At 43.4% G+C, this 24,876-nt stretch overlaps 1 protein-coding gene across 2 annotated transcripts in view; it reads right to left on the bottom strand.

Moving 5' to 3' along the window:
* The window catches only part of LOC8038217 (cytochrome P450 2K6), a 29,012-nt gene extending 8,226 nt beyond the window's left edge, over nucleotides 1-20,786 (bottom strand). Inside the window, exons 1-8 of one of the 2 annotated variants that reach the window (XM_040214074.3) lie at nucleotides 20,681-20,786; nucleotides 14,555-14,730; nucleotides 7,761-7,940; nucleotides 7,582-7,675; nucleotides 6,698-6,853; nucleotides 5,627-5,835; nucleotides 3,707-3,832; nucleotides 2,362-2,466 (exon numbers count right to left, since the gene is read on the bottom strand). In XM_040214074.3, the coding sequence (XP_040070008.1) occupies nucleotides 2,362-2,466; nucleotides 3,707-3,832; nucleotides 5,627-5,835; nucleotides 6,698-6,853; nucleotides 7,582-7,675; nucleotides 7,761-7,940; nucleotides 14,555-14,717 (1,033 nt within the window). In that variant the 5' untranslated portion in view covers nucleotides 14,718-14,730; nucleotides 20,681-20,786. Of the gene's footprint in view, nucleotides 1-2,361; nucleotides 2,467-3,706; nucleotides 3,833-5,626; nucleotides 5,836-6,697; nucleotides 6,854-7,581; nucleotides 7,676-7,760; nucleotides 7,941-14,554; nucleotides 14,731-15,709; nucleotides 15,819-20,680 lie in introns of those variants that run through there. The other variant, XM_029989307.4, reaches the window with a different exon arrangement.
* Nucleotides 20,787-24,876: the final 4,090 nt, after the last annotated feature.

Raw genomic sequence — 24,876 nt, 5'->3', positions numbered from 1 at the left:
GATTAATGTTTTTATATTTCTAAACTTTAAAAAAATTGTGTTAATCCTTCGGAAATTGCGTTTTTGCAACTTTAAAATATTTTGAAGTCGGGCTTTAAATGGGGCTGGTTGGTAAGAGTTAAACACGAGGGGAAACATTCTCAGCAAACAGAGACGAAGAACAAGAAACGAACACGACAGGACGACGGCTGACTCACAACTGAAATTGATTTAGTGAAAAGGAAACCTAGGAAAATGGTTAAACAGATTACACACAAACAGGCTAAAACGCACGCCTGTCGAGCAACCAAAGGCCGCAGAGATATCGCCTTCCGAATTGACACTGATGTTAGATCAAAGGGTACGCTATTTACTATCAATTTTAAACGGTATCATTTATAGTGGAGTCATTCCCTTAAAATTGAAAACGGCAATCGTTATCCCGCTTTTCAAAGCTGGAGCGCGAAATAATATGGAAAATTATCGCCCGATTTCAATTTTACCTTGTATTGCTCAGCTGTTAGAAAAACACTTGTGCTTGGTCATGACACGCTTTTTGGATAAGCATCGTATTATGTCGCCCTCTCAGTACGGTTTCGTGCAAGGTCGAGGCACTCAAATGTTACTTGAAGATTCTTCTGATTTGCTGAACTCGTCGTTTGAGCGGAATCAAGTCGCGTGCGCGTTATTTCTAGACGTCAGTAAGGCATTCGATAGTGTATGTCGCCGTCTGTTGCTAAATAAGCTGTCAATGGTGGGATTTCGCGGTTCCTTTTTATTGCTGTTACAAAATTTTCTTCAGGATAGGCGCCAATGTGTTTCGATTGAACAATTTCGAAGTAACTTCTCGATAATTAAAGCTGGTGTTCCGCAGGGTTCAGTACTTAGTCCTTTATTATTTAATATTTATGTGAACGATCTTTCTAGTACCGTGCCCACTTCAATATTTCAATATGCGGACGATACTGTAATTGTAGCCTGCGCTTCTAAGTATTTGCACGCAATCTCTTTGCTTCAAAATGCGGCAAATAGGCCAATGGACTGGTTTGATGCAAATTTAATTTCTATTAATACGACAAAAACTCAACTAAATTGTTTTCATAGCCCATTAAAACGAGTCAGTCTCACTTCTCCGCTTTTTTTGCACACGTCTAATTGTCTTAATTGCGCGTGTACCCCTGTGAATTACACATCTACAGTTAAATACCTTGGTTTGATTTTTGATAGCGATCTTGCCTGGAATTCCCAGCTCGCTCATATCTGTAAGAAGCTTCGCGCGGTGTCTTGTTTGATGTACAGTGTTAGATACGTTATGCCATTATCCGTTCGTAAGGTTATCATTCATGCCTTGGGCTATAGTGTGCTTCGTTATGGAATAACTGTGTACGGCCACTGTGCCCTTCGATGGAAAATAAGAATCAATTCAATTTTGCGTTCTTTGTTAAAAGTTATTTCTTATGATTTAAGTCTTGACAAAGATACTGACGTATTTAGAGCATTATGCTTTCCGGATTTCGACTCTCTGTTGATAGAAACTGTAGTTTTCCGTCATTTCTGGAATAGTTCTTTTAAAGTACCTTATGCCCCAGCCCGTTGCCTAAGGCCAAAAAAAGTTACTGTCTACCTCGGTGCAGCACAAGATATGGCGAACGCATGCGCCGTTACTATGTTCCCTCGTATTTTAACAAGCTTCCTATGAGTGTTTTTTGTGCTAGTACAAAATACAAACTGGAAAAAGCGCTCAGAAATAGAATTGTATAAAGATTTCTTTTCTGTGTGTGTCATAGCTTGATTTATCTATGTGGGGTTTTTGTGTTTTACTGTCATTGCTTTATTTTGTCACTGTCTGCCAGGCACTACCTTTCAAGCCCGATGAGGCTTCGGTAGGCCTGAATCTGTACATGCTATTTTTTCATTCAATAAAAGTATTATTATTATTATTATTATTATTATCTCCATCTCGGATAACGCTACCAATGGCTCACTGACACATATGCCTGCCAACGAAGAAATAAAAAATGTTTCGACTATTTCTCGAGTAATTCTGTCTGGTTGTCTGCCCACAACAACCAGGTCACCAAAAGAATTGAGCGGAAGATGTTTTTTGTGCATGTGCATTTTATCTAGAACATAAAATAGAAGCTATATCAAAACTAGCTCCACATTTATGAATAGGAGATGAAGCGCTAAAAACTGCAAACATTTTTATTCAATTATCGCAAATAATAAAAAAAAAAACGTGTTTCTTTGCTTCACGTTTGCCCAAGGGTGAGCCTCTGTGAAAGCTGTTACGTAGAGACAAAATATTATTTTGATAGTCTCCGATCGATAAAATTACTACAAATAAGGCAAGGAAATAAAAAATATTTGAAGGCGTCGTACCAAGGTTGTCTTCGATCTCCTTCTGAATTTTCAGCTGAATCTCCGGCTCTCGAGTCATTTTCAGACACAGCCACTGCAGTGTTCCGATGGTCGTCTCTGTTCCACCTGAAAATGTGGAAGTGGAATTAAACTATCTCTGAACAAATTCGTTATGTGCAACATGGGCTTCTGCGTTGCCACAGATAGCGCTCACAAAATTCGGCGCAATGCATACACTCTTCATTTTTAATTTATCTCCTCCCTCGCGCACCACTCTAAGAACAAATCAAAGTAATACGGTGATGTCTAACTACTACAAACAGCTTCACCCCCCCCCCCCCCCCTTTTAAGAAAAAAAGCGTTCTTATGCAAACAGTTTATAATAAGAAGAAAAGCATTTATTTCCCCAATTTATCTTCGAAAATGTCGTCCATACCGGGTGTTTCCACTAGTGACTTAAACATTTTCTAGAACTAAGATGGTTGAGGAAAATAATAAACCCTTTTCGTGAGCAAATTGCCAGCCGCGGCGGACATCTAGGATTTAAAAAAAGAAAAGCATTTGCCAAATTATTATCTCTAGCAGCCTTAACTTTTTACTAAGTGAAAATAAACATATGCTACCCATAAGAAACTTGCTGGGCGTCACCGAAAACCACTGGATTGGTCCTTTTCTTTCTTCTCGACCTCTCTATTTTTAGGTATACCGCTATACCGGCCTTCTTAGAAACAGCCGGTATAGCGGGGTATTCATAGTAACAGGGCTTATAGCAACGAGAAAGTTTTAGAAAAAAATTAGGATGCCGAAAATAGGTTAACACATAAAACTGAGTTCCACCAGGTGACAGATCCCATGAGGTATTAATTCATGGTCTCGTGAACAGCTCAACCTCGCAGACCTTGATTTGAGATCTAAATAAACACTCGGCATTTCGATTGGCACAAGTTTTTGTGTAGATCGCAGTGATAGGCTCTCCCAATGCTTTCCGGAAAAGTAGAAGCGCAGAGGTTTGAAGATCGTATAGGCGTCAAGTTTTCCCATTTACGTAACCATCCACATTTCTAGGCGTATTCGGCATGAGTGCGCTTGTAGCCGATGGAGCGGTTAGGAATTGCGTAAAAAGCCAACAATGGTGCGTAAAATTGAGCAGAATGGAGCGGTGACGTCATGTGACACGGAGACGTCACGGCGCATTGCTTCTATAATTCAGGTTTTTCTTTCAACCGAAAAATACTTTCCGCCCATTTTAGACTCCAACCGCGACGAATGGACGCACATGAATTCACGGTTTCGTAATCATAAAGATGCTATGGTACTAAAAAAAAAAAAATACTCAGTGTCAGGAAAATGGCGGGAGCGGTCTTACCAGCAAAAATGTCGAAAAGAACCTGGATCATGTTTCCTTCGGTGAGGTATTGCGCATCACCCTTCTCTTGCCCGATGGCCTCTTCTCGGGCCACCAACATCGACTGCGCGAAGTTTTGTATGGTTCCTGAAAGTTAAAGACTTGAGCGTGCTGGGGTGATCTACATTGACTTAAAACAAAACTTTTTCCTCCTGACATTCCAATTGGAACCATGACCGAACACAGAAATAGGCCGTTCTCACGAAGTGTTCGGCCAATAGCATCCAGAAGACAAGGCCTGCGCGTTTCCTCCTCTAAACGTCATCACTAGTAGATCCGCCCAGCGCCCCCTAGGTAGCCCGGATGAGCACCATCGTCTGCTACGTCGTCTGCGACATCGTCTGCTCCATCGCTAAAATCAACAGACAAGTAAAAGAAACGAACAACACAGAGCGCTAAAACATGGATCACCAACTAGCCCAAGAGCCTTCTACAGTCCACCTTTCGCCTCGTCATTCCACTTATACCCACGAAAAGACAGCCGAGCCTAGTAATAAAATGAAGGCGGTAGATCGATTCGGCGAGCCCGTAGCTTCCACCGCAATATCAGCGTGGGGTTGAACAGGGTAAAAGAGTGAATACTACAACTTTTTTACGTGAAGCCAATTGGGGCACTCAGGACGTCGCTGCAGCTGGTGAAATCCAATGTTTTTGCTCGTACAGATAACTCCAACTTTCTAAAAATGAAGTTCCTTTGCATGATGCAACAACGTCTCCATTATATTGATATATGAGCCTGCGTGTTCAGCGCCGGAACCGGTCGCCCGTCCTGAGTGAGATAAAAAGCTCAAAACAGGTTTAAAACGCCAGTGAGCACATAGTGATGATCCTACAAACCACTGCGTTGTTCTTTGTGTCAAAATTGTCACTCAACCTGCTTTATCACCCAGGTTTGAAGGACGTTAATAGTCTGCGCACTTCCTAGCACTGCCATGTGTAGTTTCTTTTTACCCATCCTTCGAGACATTCGGCACGCGCTCTATCCCATAACACTGAGTTTGCAGACTCGTACAATGCATATGAAATTATTAATTTAATTTTCTATATAAAGATACGAATCCGACACGGTCCGAAAGGGGTAAACTAATAATGACTGTTCGACGCCGGAGTCGCTTGTTTCTTTTTTTCATAATTTTCGATGTTATTTAAACACGTAAGTGCACCAGAAGTGTAGTAAGTTGGGCGAGTTGGTATGATGACATGATGAACAGCGCTTGTGTGTCCTGCATGTTCCTTTTCTCTGTCCTTGTCTTTGTGTGCGCTGTTCTGTTCATTCTGTTCATCAAGTGCACCAGACCAGCTTTTCGTCTTGCTTCTGCCATTTTGATTATACATGATCCGAGTCATTATCTCAAAGCCACGGGCCAAGCACTTTACGTGAGCATACTCAGTGGTTTTTATTTTTTTTTAATATTCCCAATTAATTCAGATGTTCCTAAGATTACAACGCTACGATTGTTATATTAAATATAAGTGCAGACTCTACTGAAGGTATGAGTTCACTGTTTAGCCGAACACAGAGAGATACAAATTACGTTGAACAATTGGAACATCCCAGCGAAGGTCGGCGCTCAGAATACAATTATACACCCAAAATTTTGATCTACTCAGAAACAATGAGAAAGTGAAGTATCATACTCATTGCTCCTGTGTGCATCGCATTCTTAGATCTAATCGTATTCTGAACTCCAGCGTTTGCTGGAATCTTGAATCGTTTGCCGTGTTTGGCCGATTTTCTGCGGGTGAGTTAACTCAGAAGCTCTTTTTAGAGCGCAGACTTCTACAGTCCTATTGAGATCAACTTTCCTTCGAATAATCATTGATAGAATTAACGAGGGAAACCACAGCCTTAGAAGTACCTTTAAAAAAAAACTAACGTACCTGGGACATAGGACTCTAAAGCCCTTGTATATAGACCCTCGAGTATATCAATGAACTCGGCGAATAAGCGCTCAATCTTCTTTTCTCGTTTACGGTATAAAATGCCGAGCCAGGGTACGACGTCGCTAGGGAGGCCATTGGGTGCCTCCTCGGAGAAAGCCTCGTTAATCTCTTTTAGCCGAGCCAGTTCAGGGCCTTCTTTCTCAAACCTGAAACAAAAAAGTGCCTGCTTGTACCTTTCTTCTTGGCTGTTATAAAACAAATAGCCATCAAATTTGTATACGAGGCCCCATAGAATGTAGTATTTAAAAAACGATCGCTTCTATTTCATTAGCAGAACACAGTCGTTATGGTGATTGAAAAAAGAACCTTAACATTTTGCCAATTTCCGCTCTAGTTTTGCGGGAAAACGGAATCGTCATGTGACGTCTATTGGAGTCCTAAATGTAGCGCGGAAGCACACACCAACACGGCGTTTAAAAACAAGCCCTCGTTTGCACACACTGGGTGTGCGCGGAAACCCAATTCTGTGGAAATAAACTGTCTGGGCATGCGAAATGATGAGAGCGACGCCACGGAAGTGGCATGAAGTCAAGGATTTGAGTTGGCTAAATTTAGCGGAGCAATTTATCAACTGACATAGGAATAACTATTAGTGAATAAAGGGTTCCACTCAAAAGAATTCCATGCCTTCAAAGACGTTTCGCTCATTTCGGGTGATCGAAAAATATTGGTTTACCCAACTAGGTGTTTTGCAATCACCCCTAATAAGATTAAGCCTAACACGAGTTAAATTCACCACCGAAAAAAACGGTTCAAGCAGTTTTGAATGCTCAACAAGTTCTGGTTAAAGCGATGCTTCTTCCTAATCCCAGTATAAGAATGAACCTCTTTTTTTAATTCTAGTCTCCAGTTTGGTACCTTGGATTTTTATTGATATCCCGCATTTAGGTTACGCTCGTGTCGTACGTAATTCGTTAGGCGGGACAGCTCTTAAAGAGCCACACGCTCACCAGCATTCCCATTTGGTTAAAAAAGTCAAACAACAGAGACCAAGCGACCACATCGTACTTTGTTCCGAAGACAGATGTGCCGATGATGTTGAATATGATGAACATAAATGAGTCCTTGCAGTCAACTGTATTGTCTCCCTTCTTCAAAGATTCCACGTATGCATCGACCACTCCCGCGCAGAGGGTTTCCAGGGATTCATTCATTGCGTATTTCCTGTTGGAAGTCAAGCCATACCGAGTCACGTTAAATTCACTAAAAGAGAATAGGTGTTTCGAGACAAGTAACTTGGACAGAAAATATTAAAAATTAGTACAAGGCACTGCAAAGCACACAAAGTATATCAAAAACAACAGTGAAACCATTTACTTATTAGAGAAACTGTTTCATACGAAAACAACAATAGCGCATGGGGAAAAGAATAAAGTATGTCGACTTCTCGTTCTGCGCGCTTCTTCTAGTTCTCATTTTTCTTCGTGCAATTTGTATTCTCAATCACTCTGTCCCCTTCATCAGAGCGCATTAATATCTGCATCAGTGCGCTTTTTCATTAAAATTTGTGGTTACTGATTTTCTAGCGGCTTATACTTGATTAAGCCCTTCATAATTACAGTTAGGTCTATCTTTTACGCGAAATGTGGCCTTTTAAAATACCAACCGAATTTGTACGAACATATAGCTAAACTTTACACTTTTTTGCGTATTGAATCGAAGGTGACAATTATGCAAACTATTCCCAGTCTATACCACTTAGTTTATGCTCATACAGTTCGCTTTGAGATCTTTTATACTGCGTTAGACATTTGGTAGAAAATGAAGAGTACTAATGGCACGATATATTCTCAAGTACTTAACACCATATCCTCAAAAATTCCCACTCCACTGAGACGTCTATGTCCCACGATCAACCTCATATCATTTTAGTTTTTTTCATTTACTCGCACCTGACGGCGATCAGGGCAAATTTTCTGAGTGCTTTCCACGTCGGATTGTAGTCCTCGAACACGATGCCATGGTTTCCCCGCAGCCGGAGCGCAGCTGCAAAATCAAAGCAGCTCAACTCAAATAATGGAAGCTATAGAGAGTACTTCCCTAGCCAGACCAGTCATTGCTGTTCACTAACCCAGTTTCAACTGGATGCGTCCGGAGAATTCGTGCCTCTTGTCGATAAATGCTTCCTTTATCACCGGGTACGAAGAGAGCATCACCATCGGCTTCTCTCCCATCCACAGTGTGAACGGGTCTCCATGCTTTCTGGACCACTCTTCGACCTTCTTGAAGAGCTGCGTCTCACTTCGTAGGCCTAGTGGCACAAGAGTAGAGCAGTAGGCAAACCTTTACACTGTGAACTCTTCTGCAAAGTCAATGGACGAGTACTGGTGCTGGACTACATTTACCCAGATTACCGGGCGTCTTTAAAAAGAAAGAAACAATAACCGTCTTTTTTTTTCTGCTTGCGTTAATACGAAGTTTTAGGGAACCGTTTCTGCACAAACGATACGATACGATCGGCAATCCGGTATGAACTACGCATGCGTGAGGTCACTGCTCCCTTACCGTAGTCCAGCTGTCCGTACCGTAAGCTGTGATCGTGTGGTCAAAGCGGCTGACATCAGAAGAGCGTTGACTCGTTTATACAACGGCAGTATCGCTGACCGAAGAGGCTTGCCGAAGCCTCAAACGTGAATGAAAGCATTCGTGGTTTTTTCTAAGGACTTTTTCTAAGTTTCCAAATAAAACCAATTCAACTCATCATCAAAACGTTTCAGTGTCATGATTGCCGCGAAGATTGTCTGCTCCTTTAGCAGACGAACTGCTAAATGTGGTGGCAACGCCGCCGCCACATTTAGCACTCCCATACTTGCAAAACGAGACAAAATAGGGTTAGTTCCACAAATTTGACTTTAAGCTATTTTCGAAAAGGGGAAATGTTTTTCCTTCAGTTTTTTTTTTTCTTAAATTACAAAACACTCCTCCCCTCAGAAATAATGCATCCTCTTTACCCACCTTACGAAGCCATTGCGCATTTCGGCTACCAGGGGGCGCGACCTGCACCGATCGTCTGTAAAGGACCTCAAGTAAGAGTTTGTTCAACTCAAACTAAAGAGAGCCTTTCCAATTTAATGGCGGCGTTATAGATGGCAGAGTATGCCCTTTTTTGCGTTTAAATAAATACTTATCATACCGAAAAGAATTTGCTCTGTAAAAAAAAGTTTTCTTATTCTTCGAGCAAAATATTCAAGCATCTCTAGGGTTGTTTATAACCGGAGTTACCTCGAAAAGCCACCAGCATCCCCTTAGACCCGCAGCAAATTTTTGCAATTAAATGACGCCCATAAACATATATCGCGGGCGAGCAGTTGAACACATTCTTACTTGAGGCTGTCTAACCGTCTGCAAACACGGTTCTCTAAAAGCCGTTTCATGGAAAACGGTAGTCGGATCTCCCGATCCGAGGTACCGATCGTTTGGTCTATCAACCGTGTTTTATTCCGGTTCCTTAAACATCTTTAATGAACTACGCATCACAGAAAGTTAAAACTCCCTGTGAATGTGACGCTAGCGCTTGGGATAGAACGCGAAAGTTTGACAACATGGCATTACGTAGACCCAAAGATAAAATGAACATATCAGAGTTCTCAAAGCCAATGTCACCCTAAACCTAATTTCACCAAAACCAAAAAAAAAAAAAGATACATTGCGGGTGCTTTTTAGAATGTATTTCAGGGAAAAAAATACAGAAAGAAAACAACTTTTTTGTTTTTGTTTTGTTTTTTTCTTTGCTGCAAAGTATTTTTTTAACCGATATTAGGCATACGTGGACTTCACCTCATGAAGAAATTTGTTCTTTCACTTTTAACCCTAGATCCAGAAAACGTCATGTTCTCAAACTTTTGCCTTCCATCCCAACCGCTGGCATCCACTGCCACAGTATCAGCTTCTTGCGATCCGTAGTTTACTTGCGCGGGCCGAAAAAAAAATGTTTTTCTTTTTCTAGAAAACAAACAAACAACAACCGCTCTACCCATTCCAACCACTCATGCCAATTAGAATTGTATAAAAAAAAAGTACCTCGTTCAAAAATGCCATCTGCGTACCGAAATTCAGCACGATGGACATGATTTTATTTTTGTTCCTACGCTCCTCGTTTTGTTTTATATGCCACTCTTCAGCTGCTGAGCGCGTTCCCTCAAACACTAAGGCTTTGCGTCATCGGCCAGAACGCGGACGCGTGGTAACAATTTCAATGCGTGCTGTATTATACTTCCACGTAATGCTGTTTTTTTGCTAGCATTTCTTTACGTAAAACTACTTTATAGTAACTCAGAGCTTAAGAAACAAAGGGAGTGTCGAAACCTAAGCAGCTCAGGTGTACCATCGTTCCGAATGTAAAAACAAACTACGTATTGACGAACGCTCATTCTCCACCCAGTGATAGCGCTTGCCGTTCGAACCACATCCCAAAGTTGCCGAAGAAAGCGTTATTTCAATCAGAAGTCAGAAATTATCTTCTGCAAATTTCGATTGCTCAGTTGCACGCATTCGAGAGATCCGTCGGCCACTCTTTTCCCATTAAAAATTTCAGAAAAATCTCGTGTTACTTTTGAATAGAGAGTTTCAGGGAACCGCTTTAGCACAGCCGATAAAGTACGATGTACCCTCCGGTACGAACTGCGCATGTGCGAGTCTTCTGTGGCAGCGCATGCGCAGTTCGAACCGGAGGGCCCCTCGTACCCTACCGGACGTGCAGAAACGGTTCCCTGAAACTCTCTAATAACACGATGGTTAGTTCTGAAACTTTGGCTTATGGTTCGGACCGCTAGCGCTAAGATTTAATTTTGCAGCGAATAAAAACATTGCAATTTTTTTTTTTTTTTTTGGGGGGGGGAAGGGATACATCCGGTAGTTTACCACATTTCTAATAATGACAACTGAGTAATAATACGCGCATTAACTTTAATTTTAATCATTCTTCTTACGTAACTTGAGAATCTTTTTTCTAAAGTTACTTCATTACCAACGCGCTCACCAACAAGTGCATTGTTCCTAGTTCTCGAACAGGCATTGGTTATATAACAATCGAAGCGAGTTTTGTTTTCAGACCTGGCTTTACATAGTAGGTTACTTGGCTTGGATGGTTTTTCTCGAACGTCGAAACGATTCTGAAAGACGTATTCAGCAAATGTATTTTTCGGAGCCGTTGTTTTGCGCTGCGCTGAGATAGGGACACAGATATGCATATATCTGGCATTGATTGCCTCTCGCACCTCAACAACCTCGCTGCATCTACTGTCCGGCAGACAGTCTTGGGTAAGTTACTTTTAAAAAGTAATTCGTTACAGTTACAGTTACTTTAAAAAAGTATCGAAGTTACCGTTACAGTTACCGCAACAAGAGTAACTCGTTACAGTTACAGTTACTTCTAAAAAGTAACGACGTTACTTTTCAGTTACTTTTCTCTAAGACAAAAATTTGGGAAAAACTAGAAAACGCCCCGCACCAAGTTTTATTGCATAAAATAAAAAGTGCGCTTTTTACTTTATGCTGCAACTTAGCAGCAGTTGATTCTTGAAATTAGTGTCTGAAAGTTGCCTTCGTTTGATGGCGAACATATCCCTGCCTTTGTTGAACAGGCGCTTAAGTGGCGCGCTGGAAGGAATTGCGCGGGTGCGAACGCGGACCCAATACAAATGCGCTAAACTTAGTAGAACTAGCACATTGCTGCCTCGTTGATGGTTGCGCTGGGTTCATATATAGACGCTGGACATATTTAGTTCGTACACGGCAAGCCAGAAACAAACCCCGCGCAAACAGCAATAAATTTTGTCTCGACTGTTGACACCACGCCAGAATCGTGGCGCAAATGAAGGTACGCAACATGCGCATTTCGTAGTAGTAACGCTAGTTAAAATACGAAACATGCCAGGTGCCCTCCACGTGTATTGTTGTTTTCAGGTTGATTCACCCGATCAAAAAACGTTTGCGCAGAAAAAAGAAAGGCCGCAACATAGCTAGTGCTTCAAGATACTAAGATGTCAGTGTTCAGTCACAAAGTACAAGCGCGTGCGTAAGGATCACTCGATATTTTTTTGCTCCATTAGATCTACGTGTGGCTATATTCGGGTCGTGACTCGCGAGAAAGAACGTATTCACAAGTTTGCGCAAGGCCAACTTAACACTCGAAATGTCGGAAAAAACAATTTGGGAAGTGCAAGAAATAGCTAGATTGTACTCGTTCAATGATAGATTATTGAGAAAGAAACTGGAAAGTAACCGCAAAAGTAACGTCGTTACCTTCATCGTTACCTGACAAAAAGTAATAGATCTACAGTTACAAGTTACATTTTTGAAAAGTAACGCGTTACAGTTACAAGTTACTAAAAAGTAACTAAGTTACAGTAACGCGTTACTACCCAAGACTGCCGGCAGATCCCTCAGAAAAGCCAATCGCCGCAACCTACGGAAAGGAACTCGGAGGACGACGAAGCTAAAAATAAATTTGCACCCAGAAAAAAAAAAAAGGCAGACTGCGACGGTACATTGGGCATGAATGAAGCACGTAAAACCTGGTGCGCTCTGTCACAGCCCGCTTCTTTTTTGCAGGGGTTGAGGTTACGTCAGAATAACGATCTCCGATCGGTTCTGATTGAGGGAAGCCGGGGTAGGCCTTAAGGGAGCTTGCTTTGAGGTGCACCCTCTATCCTTCAATCACAGCCAATCAGAGCTCGTTATTCTGACGTAATCTCAACCCTTGCAAAAAAAGAAGCGGACGAACTGGCTCTTCGCATGCGTATTTTCAGCTCCGTCGTTAGCCCAGCTCCCTCTGTGCGCCAACTAGACTCTCTCACGTGACACCACTACGGTGGCGCTGCTGTCAGCGCCGCGCATGCGCAGAAGACGCTCCTCTCGAATTTTTTTTCTGCTCACACCTGGTGCGATCAAAGCGAAACACCAACATTCTGTTTGTAAACAGAATGTTGGTGTATCCATTTCAGCCATGAGATCTTCCGAGCACTTTGCGGGGAAAGTATACGCGCACAAGCTTTGCTGGAGTGTGTATAACCCAGGCGACTTTAAGCTGCGTTATGAGCGAATCTCGTCTCGTGAAAACTTTTTCTATTCGTTCTCGGCGCGTAGTCGGTTCAATGTCACACTGGAACGTAGTAACGTACTCGTTACATCTCAAAAGCGTAACACATAACGTGCTCACGTTACTTATTTCCAGTAGCCGGTAACGCACTTACGTTAAAGGCTCTGTTATACTCCGACGTAACGCGCGCGCAGGCGAACGCTGGCTGAAGTCGGCTACGTCACGTCAGTCACGCCGCGCGCGTCAAAAATTCACCCTCTTTACACTCCGGCGGCCCTGGCGACTCCCGCAACTGTGCGTCGGTAGGCCGCCGGCGTGGCGCATGCGCAGAACCTGACTACGAGGGCACGTTTCCTGCGAGAGTGCGCCACTTCCGGTTCCTTTTTGTTTCAAATAGCAGACGAAAATGCTCGCGCTTCTTGGGCGCCAAGTTCGAGGGAAGGCGTGGACGTACCTTGCACGACGAAAACTCGCGCTTGCACTGTTGGTGCACCACCTGCGCCGCAAGCGTAGGCGGTCAATGTGCATACGGTACATCTTTGACAAGCGCACGGTCTACGGTACTCAAGCTTCCTCGTGTCGTAGACGCACGGGTGAGGACAAATTCCCTCGATCAGATTCTCGACCCGACCGAGTCCGATTCTTCAAACATGACGCCATACGGAGTGGTGCTCCTGTCGTCTGCTTTGCTCGAGGTCTACTGGGAGCCAGCGCGTGATGCATCCTGGTTTGGCGTCGCTGACGCGGCCGGCGCCGGACCAGGATGCATCACGCGCTGGCTCCCGGTAGCCCTCGAGGCGAATACGAGCAATAGCAGACGACGGGAGCACCACTCCGTGTGGCGTCATGTTCGAAGAGTGGACTCGATCGTCGAGAAGCTGATCGAGGGAATTCGTCCTCACCCGTGTGTCTACGACACGAGTAAGATTGAGTACCGTAGACCGTGCGCCTGTCAAAGATGTACCGCATGTACATTGACCGCCTACGCTTCCGGCGCAGGTAGTGCACCAACAGTGCAAGCCCGAGTTTTCGTCGTGCAAGGTACGTCCACGCCATCGCTCGAACTTGGCGTACAAGAAGCGCGAGAATTCTCGTCTGCTATTCGAAACGAAAAGGAACCGGAAATGGCGCACTATCGCAGGAAACGCGCCCTCATAGTCAGACTCTGCGCATGCGCCACGCCGGCGGCCCACCGACGCACAGCCGCGGGAGTCGCCAGGGCCGCCGGAGTATAAAGAGAGCGAATTTTTGACGCGCGCGGCGTGACTGACGTGACGTAGCCGACTTCAGCCAGCGTTCGCCTGCGCGCGCGTTACGTCGGAGTATAACAGAGCCTTTACTCACCAGATCCTCCTAAACCTTAAAAAAGTAACCTTCATTTTTATCGCGTTTCTAGGCGTCAAGTCACACGAATCCTTGCACTCATCCCACACCCCTTAAAATTGCTTTCTCTCTTTCCCCAGGTGAATTCGCAACAAAAGATAAGGTATGCGTGTTCAGCTTTTGCATGAACATAAGTTTCTTGAAATATGGTGCTTATGCGTACATGTAACTTTAAAATAGTAAAAACGTTTTAACTGATGAAGAAATGTAAGCTAACGCAAAAGTAACGTGCCTTACTTTTTATCTGTAACGGTAGCGGTATCACGTTCATTGTAATTTGAAGTAACGTAAGTCGTTAACGCGTTCCTTTTATTCGCGGGTAACGAGACACGTATTTCTTTGCGTTTCTTCGGTAACGCTTACAGCACTGGCTGCCAGTGACGATAGGAATTCTCTGTCTACCGACATTTATTTTCGCTCGGGGATAATAACAAATTACTCACTCAATATATTTCCGACCAGGGGCAGCGGAAAAGGTCCCTTGGGGTACTTGGATACTTTGCGATAAAAGCGCACCACGTGATACGAGAGCAGGAACACCAAGCCAGTCGTCAGCCACCGCCAGTCCCAGAAAAACAGTGCCTTCTCCGATAACAAGCTCATCATTGAGAACGACGTCCTGCAACAAAATTAGGTAAGCAGCGTGATACATTTTTTACGGTAAAAAAATTATAGCGTTTTTTTTTCTTTTTTTTTTTTTTGGGGGGGGGGGGGGGTTAAATGCTGCTTTTGAAAAAATCGCAAAAAACTCCAGCAACGCAGTCTGTGCGAGCTTTTTTATACCTCCGAGGGGACATATATTGGGGGGTCCGTCACCAAGATAAGTACAATAATTAACTAAACATTCGTTACTTAAATTTTTTGTTCGTGAAGATAAGCACATAGTCCCAATTGGAAACTTGCTAAGCCTCATCAAATTTAGATGAATGTCAGACATACCGCGACGATTATCCCCCTATATAATGTCGCCCTGGCCGTTGAACCTACCTTTCCAGGAGCAGATTAGTGCAGTTTTCACAGATCTCAAAAAAATATCTCAAGCTTAACAAAAATAAAAGAAAAGTCTACACTTCAGAGCCCGTGAATGCAACTTGTACAGGACAGAATCTGGTCACCCGTTTCAAGTGTAGCGCCCCGTTTCCGGCCGAACCCAGCTGAGCCGTGTACGTGGTGCCAGTCTGCACCGCAGGCGGGGGCTGCGAACCTTCCAAAGCCAATTGTGCCAATGGCACTTTTCTTTATTTCACTTTTTAAGTGTCGCGTGGTTTTTGAAAAGGCGAGCCACGGTGTGAAAGTTTGCTCATCTCGATACGGGCCAAGTAGGGCAAACCTTTTAAGATATAATTCCTACATATTCGGTCATTCATTGAAAATCATAATTTTGCATATTCGTGTAGCGATGTCTGCCGAACTCGAGAAATCATTCCGAAGTCTTTTTATTTTTTACTTTCACACGCACGTCCATGGAACACCGTGTAGACTTAAGATACGGAGACAAATAAACACGTCAAAAATCACACATGTATCGATAAAGACCTGCACATCCGAGCCACATGCGAAGCAATGAACGTATATATCACACACAAACACACACTCACGGATTCGTGGATATGTAGAGCGTGTGGATGCGTTCAAGACTTCCGAAACCAGTTGTTTCGTAGGCCAATCTCTCTGTACCTGCGCGCGCGACGTGTTCCTATTGTTACTGAGCCTTGTTATTCGAAGCTTTTGCTTCCAGCGGCATGATAACCTATCTTTTCGACGGGAGCAAAACCTAAAAATAACTGATATCGGAGTTAACGCAGCGCCCTGGATGATATCGCGCGATACGCGTACCGGGCGTGTCACCGAAGATGGGATCAACTTTCCGTGTAAAAGTTGAGCGTCGCACTGAGACAAGATCGGTACCGTCTTTATCGCCGTCAATGGGATGCTTCAAATGAGGAAGTTCTTAAGATTCCCGCAAAAATATATATTTTTAGCTAAGTGAAGCGAACATACAGTTCCAATTACAAACTTGCTGGGCACAACGAAAAAACCGAAGCGACTCAGATTTAGGAAAGTTTGAAATGAATGCTTCGCATTTGGAAGTCCCTAAAATGCATCGAGCTTCGACAGACCCACAACTCTTTTTTTTATTTTATTTTATGTAATTGCTAATTTCCTTTTGCCAGCCTCGCGACTGTAGCAAAAGCGTAATTTTTGAGCTCGACGACGGCCTCCAAGTCATAAAAATGATAGGAGTTAGTGATTTCTGAAGATTCTCAAAAACAATTTTGATCCCAGTCATATATGTTCAGAAGGTGCACTGGACAGAACAATGTTGTACAGTTAAATAGGCATTTATTTATCTGAAATGCAATGCACAAGATGTTTTTTTTCTTTTCCTTTCCTTTTTTAGAGAGAGCGGAAAAGGATTTCCGAAAAAGAAAGAGAAGAAAGAATTACCTCGTTTATTTCTTTTTTTTTTTTGTTTTTTGTTTTACCGCAAAAAGAAACTATCCACAGCCGAACGCTCATTCTGCGCCGAAATGTAGCGCCAGCGATCCAGACCACATGTTAAGGTTTCAGAACTATCCGCTACCTCAGTCAAAAGTTTTAGGCAACTTTCGAAAACTTTCCATGGGAAGATGGTGCCCGTCTTCAACAGTATTCGGTAACCGCCATTCAGCTCCACGAGTTTGAGAGGTCCATTTGCCGCCATTTTCCAATTGGAAATTTCAGAAAATTGTTTATAACTTTTTAATAAGGTAATGGTTAGCTTGGAAACTTTGGCATCTGATTTCGACCGCTATGGCTACATTTGTGAGAAATACGATCGTTTTCTAATGCATACTTTATTTTTGTAAAATGAAAAAAAAAAACCACTGCTAATTCTTTTTATTTATTTATTTATTTATTTTTTTGCGTGGAGGGGACATTTTGTGCATTATCCAATTATTAATTCAATAGTGACTATAACGCGCTACCAAGAGCCATTCGTAATTCTCTGCATCTGTTCGGCGGTGTTCCAAATATAAACCAAATGGATCCGAGTTACTCCGGCGGGTCGTATCACGTGACCAGACAGATTGAAAAGCGCTGAACGCGGGTAAGTTTTGGAACGCCAAGGCACCAAACCCTCACCCTGGAGTAAGATCGAGTAAATTTTGGAACACGGCCTTCGGAAATTCGTTCAGCTCGGCGCTCTCTGTCCTCCTCAACGTGGTGCCGTCTTCGAATCATTTCTTTTTTTCTTTTCTTGAGCGCAGTCCTTAGGCGCTAGTTTCCGGGTTTTGTGGAGTCGGCTTGGCCGTCTTCGTAATCAGGCTAAATTTAGCGGGAAAATTGACGTCAGGTGACCTCAACACAAATTCCATTCCCCGCTAAATTTCCGTCCCATGACTTGGTGTCACGTCACCTACGAACGAATTCAGTTTCTATTTATTCTATTTATTTACCATACTGCGGGCCTTCCGGTCTACGCGGGAGAGGAAACGTAAAAACACATTATAAATACACAATCAAGCGCTCTGTGCGGGTGAAGCGTACGCCGGGAATTCGAAGTGCCTGCGCATAGTTTTTACATCCAGTACTTAATTAAAAAAAAACAGTTCATTGGACTCTGACCAGCTCATGGCTGGAACAAGTGACAAGGTCTACTAGCAGAGCGTTCCACTCAATTAATTTTCTGCAAAATAATGAATATTTTAACACATCGTTCTTGTACTGATACGGTGCAATTGTTTTGGCGTTGCTCGCTCATTGGGAACGGGTTGTCGAACGCAACACATATTTTGTAGAATCAGCTTTTGTCAGTGCGTTTACAACAACGAATAATTCTTTCAATCTACTTTTTTTTCAATCTACAAATGATTCTTCTGTTTTTAAGGCCACTCAGCTCCGCCTCAGCTCTCACTGCAGTAAAGGACGAGGTACGCCTATATTCCGGGAAGATAAATGGTAGGGCAAGGTTCTCAACTCTTTCTATTTGTGTGGCACGTAACTTCATCTACTTTGGCAAATTTTGTGTTCCCTATAATATAATGAAAATCTAACAATTTTTTCATGTTCGTAATGCTACGGAACACTGTCTTGTTAAAATTAATAGCCATGCCCCTTGTAGCACACACTGAGCTGATTACCGCCAAAGACGCATTTAGTAACTCTTGACCGCGAACTGCCCTAATTTTAGGAAAATCGTACTGTCATCCTCGAAATGTTTAAAATGTACAGAAGAAGGCAGATTCGAAGCTACGTTATTAACACAAGCTAAATAAGAGAGGTCCTCAAACCGAACCTTAGGGTACTCCTGAATAGACTTCCAATGGGGGAGAGCATACATTGTTATAACTGACATACTGCATTCGTTCACCTTAATATTAACGTATCCATATTCACAACCTCCGATTCAGTACAATTACGTAGCCATTCAAGCAATTTGTCAAGCGGAACACGGTCAAAGCATTTGACATGTCCCTACACATCACATCAACTTGACCACGTTCGTTTATAACATACGCAAACTCATGCTTACATTCAAGCAGCGGCGTGAGCGTTGGTAGACTCCGCAAAAACTCCTGCTGATGCTTATACAGTAAATTTTCTTCTAATTAGTGAACACTGCGTTTAGATAAAATAGGTTCGAGGAGTTGTCTCCGCTATATTTAGCGGGAAATTAACGTCACGGGGCTACAATTCCTTAACAGCAATACTATTTCCCGCTAAATTTTGCGGGAAAATTGACGTCACGTGACCTCAACGCCGATTCAGTTTTGCCGCTAAATTTAGTGGGGAAATTCAGTTTCTCCGCTAGATTTATCGGGAAAATTGACGTCACGTGACCTCAAAAGCAATTCAATTCCCCACTAAATTTAGCGGAGAATTGAATTGCTGTTGAGGTCACGTGGCGGGAATTTTTCAGCTAAATTTAACGGGAAAACTGTGGGAGGATGAGTTGGTATGATGGAGGAGGAAGAGAGGGTATGAAAGAGGAGGAGGGGCATACCCTGCCCTCCGTACCCTTTCTCCTCACCCTCAAGAGCTGCGCTCTAATTTCGCGTTACAGGGATTTGCAAACGTCCTTCGTTATTTTTCTCTAAACAGAATTGTCACATAATGTACCCTTTTCAAAAATGAGCACCATCTAGAAGCCACTCCGCCACCAATTAACCTCAGGTACAACAAAAGTACCTAGATACCGATTTCCAGTTACTCGTACCTAGGTACTTTACAACCCCGCCCGAGACCTATACGGGAATCGGCTAAATTTAGCGGGAAAATTGAGGTCACGTGACCTGACATCACGGGACATACAGACCAATTCAGTTCCCCGCTAAATTTAGCGGGGAAATACGCGTCACGTGACACAGCAATTCCCTCAGCGATTCCGCATAACGTATTTTGTGCATTACAGAAATTTAAAGGTAAAGGTCGCTGCCGATTTGTTTTATTTTCCGGATAAATTTATCCAATAAGCTGCGACGGACGGGTGCACACCCGTTTCGGCGGCAGCCTATACTCTGCTTCGCGCTAACACTGACGGCAGCCGACGCTACGACTCGACGAAGCCCAATCAACCAGCGCCAAAAGAACTGGAATTCACTTAGGCTAGCTAGGTGGCGCAAGCTACCAGCCGTTACAAAGGGCATATAGCCATTGACATCCGTCCAACCACCCGGGTACAGTGAGTGCGCCGCGATCGTGCACTTTTTCGTTCAGTGTGTGTTTTGCGTGAGAGCAAACGCGCAAAGACGACACAACGTATGTGGAACGCAAGTTCGTCTGCTTTATTATTATTTTTCTTTTCAGGGGTTTTGGTGACGTAGGGACGCCGGGCTCCGATTGGTTCTGATTGAAGAACAGTGGGTAGACCTCAAGGCAGCTTGCTTCGAGGTCGATTCGCTATCCTTCCACCAGAACCAATCAGAGGTCGGCGTCTTTATGACGTCACGGCAACTACTGCGCAAGAAGCAGACGAACTTGCTCTCCGGATACGGTCTACCTTAGAAATGCTTCACCGTTTAGCGGAAACGCGAGACCGAGGCAGACCGACGATCCAAACAAACGATGGTGTACAACAACGCGCGGGCAGCAGTAACATAAACACACACGCACGTGCATTGGTGCTGTTCCATACACACACGCACACGCGGGAAACACCCCCGGGCACGTTCGAACGTTCATAAAAGCGAGGAGCGCATGTCCGAAGCGTTTCCGAACACGAGTTGTTTTGAAGCCATCGTTGATGCGTAGTACGCACGTACCTGCGCGAGACTTCTACCGCTCGTAGACGGCCACAGGAGCGAGAAGGCGTAGACTGTACCCACCGACAACAAGGTTCGTGCAAGTTTGGTTCGGCAGGTGGCGACATCTTAGGGGAATTTTCGCGACTCTAGTTGAACCCGCGTGCGTAATCATTGGGCTCTATCTGGCGCCCGAATATCCGAGCTGCTCTCCGAGCCGTGACCTACTGCTCGTGTCTAATCGCTCGGGGGCTAGGCCATCCCAAAGTTGAACTCGGGCCTCTTTTAGGCAGTCGCCTGAGGCGCCTCTTTTTCGCTGCAATGGGGCAATACGAAAACACTCACCGAAGGGGAGTAGGAGCCTTTCGATAACTCGGAGATAAGTTCCGACTCCAAACAAAAAAGGCGTTTTGTGACGTCGAATGGCGCCTTACCCCGCATCTTGCGGAGCGGTGGCGACATCTTGTGCGATTTGTGGGGTTTATGGACGAGAGGAGTTGGCATTAATGCGAACGCTTTCGTTGGCGCGCTATTTGAACGCAGTGACATGCTACCACGAGCTTTCGGATGGTCCGTGGATGCTTCGTCACTCTCGGAACGAAGCACTTCCGCTCTACTTCAGCATGAGGTAAAAACCGCTAGTAGGAACCACTCAAGGGGACACATTCCTTAGGCTTCTTAAATATGAAGCTATGTCACGTACCATACTACTCCTAATGCATGTGGCCAGCGGCTATCGCGGTTATGCGGTGCTAAAAATATGGGACGCTTTACCACCTTCAGTCAAAAAATTCAAACAACTTTAACATGTCACTAAAGCATCATATATTTATTAGGACATCTCTGTCAGCATCTTTACACTCAGTTGCCGATACCGCAATTTCTAGGTTTATCTTGTTCTCGAGAAACCAGGCTTCGTTTCCGGTGTAATATTTCCTTCTATTCCTTCCCTCTATAGCGTAGTATATACCCTTGAGTGTACAAAATGCAATAACATAAAATTGCAGGCGGCCTGCGTCCATTCGTTTTTTAAGGCGATAAGCAGCGTAGATAATCTTTCAGAGACGAGCCCTCGCAGAAGGATACTGTCTCACTGGCAGCGCGGACAAATCTCGCGTGATCTTTTCCTCCTGACAGAACTCAGAAATGTTTTTACAGATATAAATGTTTAAATACGAATGCTGACAAAGGAAATCGCATGCAATCAAGGCATTCTTACAACACTGTGGCAGTTATTCTTAACTCAAAACAATAATCTAGCCTAAACAACACCTTCTAGACAACTAGGGTGTAGCGTTAAAATTTCAGCGTCACTTAAAAACAAACACGGGACACAGTTAGGACACGAATACGGCGCCAGCGTTTGGCCGAGGCTCTTGGCCTCATTGATTGGGCGCAAAGAAATATACCATCTTATTTACATATTTCTTTCTGGGTACTTCTAACTTAAGTGAACAACCGTAAAGTGGCAACAATTACCAGCGTGTTACTTGTCTACTCTTAAACTTATTACTCCGATACATGCTTTACCTGCTCTTTCGCTTTATGTCTGGATACTGAATGTCTGAACTTCATTTTTTTACTTTTTCTCCAAAAACGTTCTTTCGCCAGTCATTTCTGTAAAAGGTAAGTTTAAAATGCATGAACTGAATGCGATGGCACAAACGAACTGTTGAATATTAGGCATGTCCAAATAGACCCTTTCCAAAATTTCGAAATGATGCAGAGATTATGTGCGGCCACCATTAGTTGGTCATGCACTGAGAACACGCATCGGACACAAACGCTTCGTCAGTAGTTGGAGTGTACTGGATTCGAAACGCATTCCACACGAGTGCTGCGTCAGTTCTCCGCACGAACTCGAAACCAATCACGGGCTTCAGGCCGGAAGCGATGGGACCAACTAACGGCGGCGGCGCATAATCCATGCATCATTTCACAATTTCGGAAAAGGCTTATTCAAGAGGCCGCGGGTAGAAACGACTCATAAGCTAAGAGGTAGAGCTGTAAAATGCATAAAATGCAAAACGGAGCTGTAAAATGCATTTTGCAAAACTATGGGCTATAAAAGCTGTAAAATGCATAAAATGCAAAACAGAGCTCTAAAATGCATTTTCCAAAACGTTCCTAAAGAGTTTAACTTGTGAAGTGTCTAAAAAACGAGGACACGAGGAAGACGGGACAGGACCAAGCGCTAACTTACAACTGAACATTTATTGAAATACACCTAATATTTGTACACAAATTCAGGCTCCCGACACAAAAAGGCAAACTCTTTCTCAGTTAAGTGCACTGACGGTGCACTCACGCAGCGATCCTCGCCCTTTACTCAAATGCTGTAGGCTTCAAACAATTCTCTCTCAGTTTGGATTTTTTTTTTAATTTTCCATCTATTTTTGTTTTGCCTAAACAGACAGCGAGGACAAGCAAAAGAGAAAGTGTAAAAACCAAAAAACACCCTTTCCACAACTGAAACCTTAGAGATCACTATAGTAACACATTCAACAAACAAACCTCGAAAATCGGTTTCAGAAAGTACGACCGCTTTTTTCCTTTTAATTCCTCCTTGGATGTCGTGATCTTACTGACGTCCTATGGTCGCTCCCGAAGGAATCATCTAGGTCCGACATTCTTTTCAAAGATTGTTATTCTAGTTATCTCTAAGGGTTCAGTTGCGGAAGAGAGTTTTTGGCTTCTTCACTTTCTGTTTTACTTGGCCTCGTTTCCTATTTAACTACTTTTGAGAAAATAAACTCCTCATCTTTTACGTGTTTGAGAACTTTTAGTCTGTGTGTCGTTTTTACCCGCATTTTTTTGTGATGTTTGAAAAATGTTTAGCGATCAACAAGAATGATACACTGAATACTCCTATTATTTTATGTTTAACCATAACACGGCATGTTCTTTTAGGGAATCTTGATTATCCTCTGTTTCCCTACAAATCTTTTGGTTACCTGGCCGACGCCTACTGCCGCCTAGTGCATGTGCAGTAGGATTCTATACATGTCTGTGCTTACGGCAACTTAAGGAACTCAGGCTCAGGGTATGGCGGGACCCAAACATTTTGTCATAACTCCGCAACCATTAAGATGTGACGTCAGCCACTAAGAACGTCAACGAGCGAATCACGAAGCTTGAAAGGTGATTTCATTAGGCAACGGTCTGTATTTCATTAGCTGTCACTAACTACCGTCACTCGTCAATCCCGTTTAAATCTTACTTGGTCCTGCTATTTGGTAGATGAGACTTAAGGGTTTTCAGCCTTGAAAATCTGTTTTCTACGGCAACTGTTAGACATAGCAAGGCCTACACGTTAAATAATGCGTTATCAAAGTTCTCATTCCCAACATTAACACCGTGCGGAGAGGTGCGCCTGTTCGTCAGGTAGCCAACAAGCAACGTGTCAAAGTTTGTTTGTTCTTAATTTTTGTGTAACACTTCTTTTTTTTTTTGGCGTTTGCATTACAGTTTTTAGGCAGTGGAAAAATACAAGTCTAGATTTTATGAAATTCACTTTTTGGTACAAACAACGGCGCCTATTCGGGGTCAGAATTAAATTGGCGTGGGTTGGATGCGCAGGTTCTGGAAGTAGATCATCATCAAAGATAGAAGCATGATGCCAGAGTGACTTCATTCTAATTAATGGAAGAATGTAATAACATAGAATTTGGCGACATACTTTCAAAAAAGTGAAGGTTAATAGACGGATATTTTTTCGGCTATTTGTGCATTAAAAGGTGTTCAGACAAAATGCATAAAGCAATCTAGAAAATCTTGGTGAAAATATTTGAATGACAGTAAGGAGGAGCAGCGGGAAGTAGGATAAAGAAGAGGTAAAATTGCAGACGGGAACAAGGGAAAAGCACGAATTGCAGCCACTCTCGGACTAGGAAACCTGTCCATTATTTTAGAGGGACATTAATTAAAGAAATATTCCTAAAACGTCTATGGGTAGAATTGGTTGTATACAGACATCAAGTAAACAACATTCCAGAAATGGTACGGGGCGGAGGAATCCCTTCCAGGAAATAGCATAAGTCACCTCGTATTTCTCATCAACATCCTGTGACGTGCGCAGAACTATGCAACTACTAGATCCGGATCTGGGTGTACCCCAGGTCGAGATGTCCGCAAACAGCCATTTCCCGCATCGTTTAATGTGCGAGGGCGAGTGAGTGGGAGGGTTGCCTCGGTGCTTCGAGTCATGTCTAGAAGATAGCGGCACAGTTCAAAGCATCACTGTAGACTTAGTTCTGAACGCCGTGATTTCCAGCGTGTTTTTTTTTTCTATTCCTCAGTACTTAGTTGGTGCTTCTTGCAAACAAAGTGGCTACCAATGAATAAACCTCTGTTGATGGCGTTTGGGCTTTTAGGTTTGGCGGATATTTACTGAAAACATGACGCCTATATGGGGCCGGACGTTTGTAGTCACTATGTAAGCGTCCGAGGCCATTTAGATAATTCGTCTGCTCCAATAAGCAATTTGGCGTAAGCTAATAAATGCACAATATGGAGTGAGGAGTTAACTCTGCACCATGCAT

This window comes from Ixodes scapularis, unplaced genomic scaffold (genome assembly GCF_016920785.2).
Source record: "Ixodes scapularis isolate PalLabHiFi unplaced genomic scaffold, ASM1692078v2 PGA_scaffold11__112_contigs__length_91849675, whole genome shotgun sequence".
Lineage (NCBI taxonomy): Eukaryota > Metazoa > Arthropoda > Arachnida > Ixodida > Ixodidae > Ixodes > Ixodes scapularis.
This window is presented reverse-complemented; position numbering and strand designations above follow the sequence as displayed.